This window comes from Pogona vitticeps, chromosome 5, assembly GCF_051106095.1.
Source record: "Pogona vitticeps strain Pit_001003342236 chromosome 5, PviZW2.1, whole genome shotgun sequence".
Taxonomy (NCBI): Eukaryota; Metazoa; Chordata; class Lepidosauria; order Squamata; family Agamidae; genus Pogona; species Pogona vitticeps.
The window spans coordinates 181,940,653-181,953,766 of NC_135787.1; the positions used below are offsets into that span (position 1 = coordinate 181,940,653).

General features: G+C 42.6%; 1 protein-coding gene across 4 annotated transcripts in view; it reads left to right on the forward strand.

Annotated features, from left to right (window-relative positions):
• The window catches only part of PTPRO (protein tyrosine phosphatase receptor type O), a 143,529-nt gene that overhangs the window by 56,318 nt on the left and 74,097 nt on the right, over nucleotides 1–13,114 (forward strand). For all 4 annotated transcript variants that reach the window (XM_072999780.2, XM_078376378.1, XM_072999779.2 and 1 more), the window contains exon 2: nucleotides 9,304–9,577. In XM_072999780.2, coding sequence (XP_072855881.2) covers nucleotides 9,304–9,577 — 274 coding nt within the window. The remainder of the gene's footprint in view (nucleotides 1–9,303; nucleotides 9,578–13,114) is intronic.

The window sequence follows — 13,114 nt, forward strand, 5'->3', positions numbered from 1 at the left end:
CATTTTTGTATACAATTTTACTTAATATATGCAGATCAAATTTTCTAACTTGGTTGTGTTTTTGAATGTTACTTTCACTTATATAAGCATTTTTATATTCACAGTCTCCAGATATACAAACACTTTATGTAGTCATTTTTTTAGCATTGGAAAAATATGAGTATTGAACGATTCCTGAATTTCTGTTTTCCTTTTGGCTCAAAAGGGCAAAACTGGGTAAGATGGTGATAGAATATGAATCAGAGAAAATTCTCTCCCATTCCTTAGTCAAGTTGTAGATGCAGAATTCTTGAGTTCTGTACATCTGTAACTTGGCTCATGAGCACACATCTGCTTGTATAAGTAGCTGAGCCTTTCTTTTGAATTCCTGATTGAACTGACTTCTGCAGACTGAACACAGTAGCAAACGTGCATCTCAAATCTATGCCTGGCTGCTGAAATATGGAAAAGGGGCAATTTTGAGCTGCTTTGTCTCTTATTTTGGTCCTGGTCACACAGTAAAGCAGTGGGCAACATTCTAGTCATTTAACCCTGCCCTCCATCACAAAGGATGCCTAACTAACTAACCACCACAAAAAGTTCAATGCCAAGCATCTGTACTTTCTCCTTCATGAATCATGAAATTGCACTAAAGTCACATTTGTTCATTTTCCAGCTGCTCTGTTCATACTTCAGCAGCCGGAGGGACTCTTTTTGTCCAGTACATTGAGCCATACTGAATATTTATTAAGGTTATAATACAGTTCTCTTCCCTCACTTCATCATAACTGTTGTCACTTTTGTTTGCAAGAGTAGCACCTCAAGGGAGGATAGTGCCCTTAGTATTAAGCTTGTGTGATTGAGCATCTACCAGTTGGTGCTGTCTATAATAAGAGAAATTTTTCTATAGTAGACATCTCTACAGATGTTTATGGATCTACAAACTAATTTAAAACAATAATTTAATTTATAAATCAAAAGCAAAAATGACTTACAACTTCAAATTTAGGTCTTTTTTAAGGGTTTAGGATGATTTCAGGGAATGGGCGAAATCTAGTCTATCGGCCATCCATCTGTTAACTAATACTGGCCTGATATAAGATTCGGGAAGTCCATGTAAGAAGAGCAAATTCAGCTTACATCACTGGGAACAAGGGTAATGAATGGTGCTTACATGCATTTAGTTGAAGAATTGTTTCCCCAAAAAAAGCAGCAGGTGCAACAGGGAGAAAATGGAAAGTCAAGGAAGCCTTCAAGAATCATGTTAGGGGACCAATTAATACTCTGGCAATCAGTCTAAGATATGATGTAACAATTACATTCAATTTCTTGATTTAAGCTCTCCCCCACCTTAAAGCTGAATACTCACTTTACCTTGCTCATTTGATGAAGAATTCTCTTTCACGTTTTACACTGAATTTATATTTAGACTGAAAATGCCACTATTTCTTAGGAAAAAGGGAGTTGTTTATATGGAGTTAGATTCTTGTTTCCCACACTGACTACCACACTACTCTTTAGGATTCCAAGTGGGGTTCTTTATGAACCCTACTTAGGGATACCTGGTACTATTGGGAGTTCTCCTGTCCATGTGCTGATTAGATTCAATCTTGTATAGCTTCCAAAATCAGATTCAGCCAGATATGTTCAGAGTGGAGTGATTATGAGAATCTACGTATACATGTTCACCCTTGATCAGTACCCAAGTTCAGCCATCTTACTTAAATCACAGATGGAGTTCATTGGTCCAGCGGTACATGGGTTGAACGAAAGCAAGGAGCATTCTGTTAAATGACAAACATTCATGTAATACAACCATGTAACATGGCTTCTTGTAACATGTCCGAAGGACTACAGTTTTGGGGCTCTTCTGGAGCTGTTGTTGGAGAATCTGAGGAGAATTTGTGTGAGAGAGGTGATTTTCTCCCAATCTGAGAGACTAAAGGGATTGGGAACAGAAGCAAAAGTTAGGAAAAACAACAGAGAACAAAATTTTATTCCTTCAGAATATTTATCCAGAAGAAGCTTTGAGACTAGAAAATGGCAGGTAGGAGTTTCATTCCAACTCAGGCGCTGAGCAAGACCCTAAAAGATTCAATGCCCCGAGTAGACATGGTCTAGAGGGGCGGGGTAAAAAATCAAATAAATAAATAAATAAATAAAATATTTTTATTTTCTTTATCATTGAGACTTAGCTTCAACTGCATAGTTATCTGAATTTTTAAAAATTATTTCTTTCTGTCATTTCTAACTTTGTTAAATAAATGCTTGTCAGTGTTCACCGTTTAGGTAGGCGTCCTAGTGCTTTTCATGCACTATTTCACCCCATTTAATCCAAATAAAAATCACACTCGCCAAGCGACTCCAAAACATTAATATTCTTCCCTGTCCATGGTCCTGAAATGCACAGGCTAGATCATTGTGGCCTGATGTGTGCTGAGGAAATGCAGGAAAGAACAGAAAGATCACATCACAGAATGGAATGGGTCTTGAGGCTGAAGGAGAGAAAACTGTAGCAATGCAGTCAATTCACGAAAATCTCTACAAGGTTGTTTCTGCTCTAATGAAACCTTCACACCATCGAACAACGGCTGTTTGTTGCTAGCAGGGAATAAGACTTGAGATCGCTGCTTCCCATCCTTGAATCCCCTGATGTTCCTGGACTAAACTCCCAGAAACCTTCACCATTAGTTGTGTTGACCAGGATTTCTGGGAGTTGTAGTCCAAGAACATCTGGGTACCTAAAGTTGGGAATCACTGTTTAGATCAACCTTCTCTTCTTCAACCTGGTACTCTTTTACCATTTTGGATGACAACTCTCAGGACCCTCACCAGCCTGGCCAATGGTCAGAGGTGGTGAATGTTGTAGTCCAGAATATCTAGAAGACCCCCGTGTTAGCAGAAGCTTGGAGATGGCTTCCCAGGGTATATATGCAGGCCAAATCATGTTTCTGTGTATATGTGTATAAAAAGGTGAAGTCTGAGTTTTCTATGACAAAAAAGATAGATCTTTTAACTCTCTGTCTCTCTTCCTAGTTTAGATCATCCTGGGTTTTGAATAAGCCCTGTGTGGGAAGGAGCATTTTTAATCAAATTGTGCCATCCATCTTGTTCCTCTCTATATATTTACATGTGCTTACTCACTAGGGAACAGCTCTGTTTTAACTGCCAGTGCTCCATAAGTAGCTGAGTGGGTTGGTAGATACAGTGCTGGTGGCTGGTGTGTATGGATTTGTTTCATTGAAGACAGATTCCTTGGCTGAGCTGTCTGTAGTGTTTATAGATCATTCTTAATTGCCTGGATTAAGGCTTCACATTTGTATAACACATTCTATCCTTCTGAAGGAATCCACATGGATTTCTATCAGCATCCTTCTCATTGCCTTGTCAAATGGGACAGCTTTATTGGCCCCATATTGCAGGTTTCAGGAGAGAAGAGCTGAAATAGTCTGCCTAGTGAATTAGTGGAGATGTGAGATTTGAACTCGGAACATTTTAGATTACATCTCAGATTCCTAGGTAGATCAGCATCCAGCTGTGTCATTCCACTTGTGTAAATGATGCTGTGTTCATGGAAACCTGAGCACAACAGTGACAATCAAGCGCTGTTTGTAATTACACAACTGATCACACGACCAGCTGCACAAACTGAGTGCACAACTAGTTGTACAAGCAGCAGCATACCTACAAGAGGAACAAATGTGCTACAGTGTCCTGTGGTGCACTGTTTTCCTCCATTAACATTAAGCTGGACTTTGGCTATTGTTGCCATAATCGGAAAGGTATTCTGTGGGTCAGTGGGACATCATGCTTTGCCAAAAGAAGTTTAAATTCCAGGTATCCAATTAAAAAGAAGTCATCATGGGCTATGCAAAAGTCCCCTCCATGTCTGAGACACAGGAGAGGGGCTGTTGATCAGGAAAATAATATTACTTGGTCTGTGGCAACTTCTCATATTTGTTCCCATTTCCTCCAGAAGAAGTGGAGGGAGAAGCAGCAGCATCTCAGCACCTTCGAAGTGACAACATGGTTTCACTTAGTCCAATGCAAACCTTCTGTGCATCAGGACTGACAGCATCAGTGCGGATGATACACATTTCATTACTTCTACTCAGCTACCTTCAATGTTTAATTTGCTGGTGTCACAGCTGGAGAGGCAGCTTCACACCTCCAGGGAAATTTGGCTAGACTTGTGCCTTCTCCATCAAAGGATTACATCCAGCCTCCTTCACGGTTTGTTATGACAAACTGAAGTCACACTGAAATCCCCCAAAAAGCTAGGGGTAGAAAGACAAACATTTCAGTCTCTGATCTTTGTATTGCTTAGATAGATGCCCAGTTTTCAATGGTCTCCTGTTAACTCTGAGTCAGAATTTCAAGCCCAGCATTGAAAAGTTACTGTTCCAGACTACAGCTCCCAGAATTCCAGAGCCAGTATGACTAGTGACTGTGTTGGCGGGGGAGGGAGGGAATATTGTTCTGGGAGTTTTAGTCCCCCCCCAAAAAAAAAAACCTTTTGTTTTGAGATATTTGTCCTGGGGAAGACACAGTGGGTGAAAACAAAGTAAAGGAAGAAGAGAAAAGTCAAAGGAAAAATAGCTGATCCTGGGGAAAGAGACTGCCAATAATTTTCTCTTTTAGGAACGCAAGATTGTCTTTTGAATGGAGAGAAAACAAACACAAAAACTTGAATTAGATTCAAGGTCAAAGGGAAGGTCTCTGTGGTGTTCATTTCCAGATGCCAAAAAATTAGGTGTAGCGTGGCATCAGATGCAGACGTGAATATCTGAGTAGAGAATATTTGATAGAGGAGGCAATTTTGATGAATGATAGCAAAGCTATTCCTTCTCTCTGCACTTAACTCTCTTTCTAACCTAACTCTTAGTAACTACAGTTTTCAACCTGGGGATGAAGACCTAATGCAGTCCAGGAATCTTTCAGAGCTGAGGTGGCTGAAAACTGGCATCATTCATAACTTTCTTGGGTGGAGGGGTCTATTTTCATGTATTCTGTAAGATGCCGTAAACATTGAAAGACTCTCATATTCCTTTTCTCTCACTCTCAAAACTGAGAAAATTCACTCTTTTGGTCTGTAAATACCAGAATTCTCCAAGCAGCATGGCCACATTTGCTGGAGATGTTGAGAGTTGTAATCCAAAATAGTAGTTTCCAGACCCTCAGATTTGATTGCTGTAAATCAACGGCACAGGACTCATTGTTTCTGCGAAACAGAATATCTTGTCTGTTCCTTTATTTGCTGTCCAAATATAAGGGCATTCGCTGGGTGTTTACCTCATGTGTACATGTACCAGCATCAGGCCATTTCTTTGTACTTTGCTAGATGGGGGAGATCTTTGTCCCTGTTTCACCCTAACTCCTATGTGGAAATACCTCTTTGACAGAAATTTATCAAGTATACTATACATAATTTAATGCAGAAATGCTGTGTGAATCAACACAAACCTATGAAAGTAATGTTCAGACCGTTGGTCTGTTTTGCGCAGTATGTTGCTCTCCCCCTCCCCACAACTCCCCCGTTGCCAAAAACATTGACTCACAAAATTCTCTTGTGCCCTTGGAGTGGGGTGGGGGGAGCAATTCAGCCATGTTTTGAGGGGCTCCAATAACCACAAGTTTATTATTTTTTTAAATAACCACTAGAGAGTGCAAGGGGACTTTCCAGTGTCTTTTAAAAAAATACTGAACTCCTTTTGTAAGAGAAATGTGGGTGGAAATGGAGTTATGGGAGCAAGAGTGGCTCTCAAATATCTGGAGGAAGAGATATGTAGCCTATGGATATCAGGAGGATGTTGGCCCTTATTCTACACTGATGTTTGGGGATCCTCCGGGGTCTCAAAAAGACTCCTCCTGGCCCTACCTGGACATGCCAGGCTTTGAATAGAGGACTTTCTGCATGTTAAGCACACCGTCTGATTATTGAGTTGCAGGCTCTGATTTGTGACCATAACCGTGGAAAGCACTATTGGAAACTAATACTGATATTTGCAGTGCATTACAAAATAGGGACGTGGTGGCGCTGTGGGCTAAACCGCAGAAGCCTGTGCTGCAGGATCAGAAGACCAGCAGTTGTAAGATCGAATCCACTCAACGGAATGAGCTCCCATCGCTTTGTCCCAGCTCCTCGCCAACCTAGCATTTCGAAAGCATGCAAATGCAAGTAGATAAATAGGTACCATCTCGGTGGGAAGGTGAAATGGCGTTCCCTAGTCACACTGGCCATGTGGCAATGGAAACTGTCTACGGCTTGAAAACAGGATGAGCACCGCCCTCTAGAGTCGGACATGACTGGACTAAAAATGTCAAGGGGAACCTTTACCTTTTTAGAAAATGAAGCCTAGACTGCCAGTGGGCTTCAGCAAGAAAAAAAGATGTTTTATCGTCCACTGTGTAATTATTTTTAGAGGACACAAGAATCTAACAGTAAACAGAAGTAACTGAGGTTCAGGGTAAAGGAGTAACAGGTTTCTAAATGGTTAACCACTCAGAAAGAAGCTGATGAGGCGGAAATGCATTAATGTTTGGCTTTGGTTTGGAATCTCATGCAACATGGCTTGGAAATATCTCCGTAGTGTCTTTGGAAGGGACTCTTTTGCTAGTTATGTTATGTCTTAGGATTTGTTTTTCACCAGTGGGTGTAGCCAAGTAGAGCCAAAGCAAAGTGGGCAGAGTCTGACATAACTTTTACCTATGAAGACATTTCCAAATAGTCACACACAGTTCTATGCATCCTTGCTTAGAAGTAGATCCCTTTGCAACAAACTGAAAGCAGAGATCAAGTCCGGGCTGCAGTTTCTAGGGCTGTAAACCTGAGCTCAGTTCTTTAGACCTTAGTTCCTGGGTTGGAAATAGGCTCATGTCTTTAATTGCTGATTGGGGACAATAGCAACAGCTGCTGGAGGCCAGATGGGGACCCACAACATATTTGCAAACTCTCTGTCCATGAATTAGATGAATAAATCATCAAGCATTATAATGTACACTAGCAATTTTCATCAAGTAGGTCAGGGTTGGAAACAAGAGGAAAATACCATAAGGAAAGATGAGTCTCAGGGATAATTGCTGTCTGTATGAAGCAGTTCTCATTTACTAATAGGATGTGTTAAAAAGAAAGGCAGGCATTTTTCCTTCTGTGGCAAACAATCAGTAGTAGTATATCAGCAGAGAACCATTTATGAGCTCCAGTTTTTGTTGACAGTGTGTGTGTGTGTGTGTGTGTGTGTGCATGCGTGTGTTTGCTTGTGCGCGTGCGCGTGTGCGTGTGCGTGTGTGCATGGCACGCATACACGTTTCTTTATGTTGGATGGGGAGAAAGGAGGCACGTTATTCTGAAACTCCTTGTGGAGAAAGCTCTCACCGGCTTAGCTAGCAGAGCATCTTCAGCGGCTATATCCAGAGAGCAAAACCACTTCTAAGCCAGGAGCTGTAGCACAATGGCATTTGAAGTTTCTCTCCTGGTGGCTATCAAAGGGCAAAGTGTTTCAGAGGAGATGGAAATAATCACCTGGCACTGACTTCTGGCGCATAAAGGCATCAAACTCTGAGCATCGCTGCCGCCAATTAACCAAGAAAGAAATGTGTGCGTGTGTGTGTGGGAGAGAGCTGGAGTCTTCAGTGGCATCCCCTTTTCGCTTTAATTATGGTAGCTGCATTTTGGAATTCCTGCAGAGGTGGCAGTTTCCTTTCTCAAAGATAATTTGCCATTAAGAGCATTTTTTTTCCTGTTTCTGCAGCAGCCAGAGAGAAAGTTGTTGTTTTGTGCAACAAACATAAGAAAAGTAAAAGTTGAAGTTTTCTGTTTTCCTCTTTTTCTTGAGCGACAAAAAGTTTCCAGGGGAATATAGCTCTATGGGAGTGAGGCACAGATTAGAGAATCCAAAGCCATCATTCTGTGCAGATATGATCAGATTTAAGATGGTTATGTAAACATCCCCTTGGCAAGTCAGGGGGTCTGACACCTGAACTTTAGCTGAAGAGCCCTTTAGACTATTCGCGAAGGCTTTCACGGCCGGGATCTAATGGTTGTTGTGGGTTTTTCGGGCTCTTTGGCCGTGTTCTGAAGGTTGTTCTTCCTAATGTTTCGCCAGTCTCTGTGGCCGGCATCTTCAGAGGACAGCACTCTGTCTGTCTTATGAGCACAGAGTGGTGTCCTCTGAAATTGCCGGCCACAGAGACTGGTGAAACATTAGGAGGAACAACCTTCAGAACACAGCCAAAGAGCCCGAAAAACCCACAACAACCAGCCCTTTAGAGCTTTACAGACTTCTAGGAAAAATCAGATATGTTTGTCACAGTTGGCAGTCATCCCATTTAGGGTTAATTCCATAATGAAATCAAACAATCACTTCCAATTATATCAAAAGTCATCTGGGTTCCAAGGTATAAACCTTTTCATTGTGGCAATGATTCCAGGCAACATCAGCTTGTCTAGTTTTACAAGCTTTAGTTATCTACAGTGCTTCTGTGTTCCATGAGCAGAAAAATGTTTCAAAGTTATTGAAAACATCCAAAAGTCTTACAGCTATGTAAAAACTGTGGACAAAAATGCTTAAAATTTTCTGAAAAATAAATTTAAGTGGCAGGCAAATACTGAAAGAATTTAATCCAAAAAAAAAAACAGGAGCATAAAATGTACAATCAAAATGCCCAAAACAATGTTTTAATTACATTCTAAAAATGCAAAATCTTATAGCCTAAAATAGTACAATCAAAAGCAGAGAATATTCTTTGTATAGGGATCACATAGTGGCCTAAAATTTTAATGTGACTTAAATAAAAATGGGCACAAATCACCAGTTTATTGGCCAAACAGGTGCCCAAAGGCCCACGTCCTCTGGCAGGTGCCTGCTCAGAGACAGCACCTTAGTTTGCCTGCCCCACCTCCTCCAAGACTGCTTCTGAGTGGGCGCTTGCTGAAATGCTGAACACGTATTCGGCCAGTAAGTTAAGCATTGCAGGTAGAATCCTGTTTGCAAATGTAGAATCTAACAGTTCAGCCAGTGGAATGCTCAGTGTTTGCTCCTGGGATTTGGGACATATACACATCAGAAAAGTTCCCCCTCTTCCCCCACAATATGTCTTTCATGCTTTTCCAGCAACTTTAGCCAGTGTTGATGGTGAGTGGGAGAGGGTGAGATTTATAACGCAAAACAAGAGACACTTGTAAATGTCCACATAATCCCAAGAACTTTGTGGCTGTCAGAAACATAGCTGATGTGTCCGATCCCCCTGCTGGCACATAACGTTGTGACATCTGTTTGGTAGGGACATTTTATGATGCCATTTTCTTTCCTCTTTGGCTTGCAGAATGTGGCACCTTTTCACGTGACAGTGCGAGAGGACAACTGCATCGTCGTTTCCCTCGAAGCTGCAGATGTGGTGAGCTTCTCCGCGGTGTACGTTGTGAAGATCACTGGCGAATCCAAGAACTATTTTTTCCAGTTTGATGAATTCAACAGCACTTTACCTGCCCCCGTGGTTTTTAATGCCACCTACCATGGCCTTTATTACATAGTGACACTGATGGTGGTGAGCGCTAACATGGTTACCAAGCCTACTAGATCAATCACTGTGTTAACCAGTAAGTGTTTTTTTTTCTTTTAAAAAATAATGGATTTGGGTGGGTGGGTGTTGTTTGTTTGTATGGTTGGTTTGTTGGCTGGCTGGTTGGTTGGTTCGATCTTATGGCTTTTGGCTGTTTACTCTTTGGTGCAAAATTAGCAGTTTGTTTGTTTGTTTGTTTGTTTGTTTACAAGTGTTTTTTTTAGCCACACCATTACCAATGGTCTCTGAGTGGCGTACAACAATATTAAAACTTTAAAAGCATTAAAATCATTAAAAATAGGCAATATTATAATAATATCTTATATTAAAAACAGTCATTAAAACATTAATATTAATAAATCCTGCTGCTCATATAGCCAGCTAAAGAATACTATTTAATTAAAATGCTGGCTAAACAGAAAGGTCTTTGCTTGGTGCTGAAAAGCCAAAAGTGTTGGAGCCAGGCAGATCTCTATAGGGAGGGCATTCCAAAGTTGGGGGGCAACAGCCGAGAAGGCCCTATTTCAATATGCCATTCCCCCTCACCTCTTTCAGGGATGGCACCTTAAGAAGGGCCTCCTGGCCTGATCTTAGAGGACAAGCAGGCTCGTATGGAAGAAGACGGTCCTTTAGGTAACCAGGTCCTAAGCTGTTTAGGGCTTTATATGTCAAAGTAAGCACTTTGAATTGGGCCCGAACAGCAACTGGCAGCAAATGTAATTTTTTTAGAACCATCATATTATGACTCCGTGTAGCGAAACCACTTATCAGCCGCACAGCCCAGTTCTGTGCCAGTCACAGTCGCCGGACTATCTTCAAAGGATGCCCCACATATAGTGCATTTCAGTAGTCCAGTCTGGTTGTTACCAGTGCATGTGTGGCTGTTGCCAGGCTCCGCTCATCCAGGTAAGGGTGAAGTTGATATATTCTCCGCAGATGTAAGAGGGCACTCCTGGACACCAAGTCTACCTGGGCTTCCCAGTTCAGACCCGGGTCAAGGAGCACGCCAAGCTGCGGACCCTGTCCTTTAGGGGGAGTGTAACCCTGTCTAGGGCAGGGAAATGGCCCTTTAACCTATCTGGCGGAGCACCTACCAGCAGCACTTCTGACTTGTCTGGATTAACCCTCAGTTTATTGACCCTCATCCAGACCATTAGCAAGTCCAGACACGAATTCAGAATGGCAACTGCCACATCTGGATTGGTAGAGAATGAGAGGTAGAGCTGGGTGCCATCAGAATATTGTTGATTCCTCAGCCCAAACCTCCTAACGACCTCCCCCAGCGGTTTCATGTAGATATTGAACAGCATGGGATACAGTATAGAGACCCCATGACATAACCACCATGGAGCTACTGTCTTCAGCACCACCTTCTGGACTCGATCAGCCAGGTAGGAGTGGAACCACTGCTTAAGGAAGTATTTTGGTTAAAAAAAAAAAACCTTAAAAATGAGGCTCTGTTGGACTCTATACAGACATTTCCAAAATAGCCAATTGCTTTAAAGGTGTTGTTGATGATGAGGCTTCTGCTGCTGCTGCTATTTGGGGGGGGGGGCAGTTTGATGGTGAAATAATTACATTATGTAATAATTATATATTATATTTTGCTGACACATTGATTTCTTTTTGAATAAATAGACTGCATAAGGTATCTCTTCACCTTTGCTTTAAACAGTTGTTTGGGATCAATAGGAGATTAGACATGAGCTAATCAACTAAATCTTAATGCAGGCAAAACAGAACTGCCCTTAATCAGCAGATCACCTGATCAAGCAATAGAGATTCATCCTAGATTAGACAAAAGAGCAATATTCTGGCACGGGGAATAAATTTGCCATTTGTAGATATCTTTTTGATTGTGGATTTTTTAAAAAAAAAACACAGCTGTGGTGAGACCTGCACTGCCAAGCATAAGTTAAGGCACCAGCTACCTGGGGACTTGATAGCTATGTTTAAATATTTGAAGGGATGTAATGTTGAGAAAGGGACCGGTTTGTTTTCCACGGCTCCAGGCACTAGGACAAGGAGCAATGGTTTCAAACTACAGGAAAAGAGATTCCACCTGAATCTCAGGAAGAACTTCCTCACAGTCGGAGCTGGTCGGCAGTGGAATAGGCTGCCTCGGAGTGTGGTGGAGTCTCCTTCTTTGGAGGTCTTTAAGCAGAGGCTGGATGGCCATCTGTCGGGAGGGCTTTGATGGAGTTCCTGCATGGCAGGGGGTTGGAATCGATGGCCCCTGTGGTCTCTTCCAACTCGATTCTATGATTCTACCCTTGTTTTAGCTAATGGTGAACCAGACCACGGCTGCAAAGCTGTATAAAGACCTGATGCATGTAATATGGTGGTCTATGTGACTGCTTTTAGAACGTTTTGAGTACAGTACCTGTAGCTGATTCAAAAGCGCCTCAACTAGAGATAGATAAGAATTCATGTTTCAGAGGTTTCACAGATGGTCACACAACTGTTCCTCGGTTCGGCGTCCCACCTCCTCTAGCAGGCGCCTACTCAGAGGCAACATCTGGAGGAGGTGGGACAGGAAAGCCTGGGTGCTGTCTCTGTAAGTGGGCACCCAATTTATAGAGTTGGGGCTCTGAACCAGTGATTTGCACCTCTCGCTAGAACTGCAGTTGGGATATTTGGAGTGTATGGCTCCTCTTTTTTTATCAGATGCATTGGCTGCTGATTTGAGCGCAGTTCAGTTCATGACCTCTGGAGCGTTCTGGGTGTTCCAGTCTCAAAATTATAAGCTCAGAGTCTGGCCTGCAGATGGCAAGATGCCAAGAAGTGCAAGCGAGTGAAATTGTCTAGCCGGAGCAGAAGGAAGCAGTAAAAGACAGAGACGAGGAGGACAGAGGGAGGCAAAAGGGACCGCCCAGGTTCGCCAACATTCAACAGTTGAATGCTGTTAAATGCCACATCTTTACTGTTGTGGTGCTTAATTATCTCCGTTGCCGCGGCAACGCGCAGCCGCTACTTCCCCTGTGCCATATGGCTTCCTGTCTGTGAAAGATCGCTGGCGTATTGAGACCACACGAGAACATATTGGCAAAGCGCATGCCTAATTGGGCTACGGCTGAGTCCTTCATGCTCAGCAGGTCACTTTGATCCAGACAGGCGCCGCATCCCATTGCAGCCCATCCACCAGCGTTGGCTGCTGTGGGGCTGCAGCAGAGAAGGGCTGCTGCCCAAGCCTGACTCTGTGAAATAAGTGGCATGGAACCCGTTGGTCCCTCTGCTGCCCTTAGGCATTTCTGAGTGGTGTCCTTAGGGACTATGGATCATTGCAAGAGGCCTGCATGTCAATGTTGCAGTCCCTTTCCTGCTCTGCAGGAAAAGCAGAAAGCCTAAGAACAAAAACTAGATTCCACCTGCAGTGCACAGCAAGTGCGTGAAGCTTGAGTTCTCCTACATAAGCTTTTCACCTGCAACATTCCAGCAGCCTGCACCATTGCATAGATCCTGCCTGGTCTGCTTGTCTCACCCCTGTATCTTGTTGAGGAACAGTGTGAGCTTGGAAAAAAAGATATTTTGTTTTGGATCCCAGCTTCAAGAATCTGCCACATTGGCTTTCTTG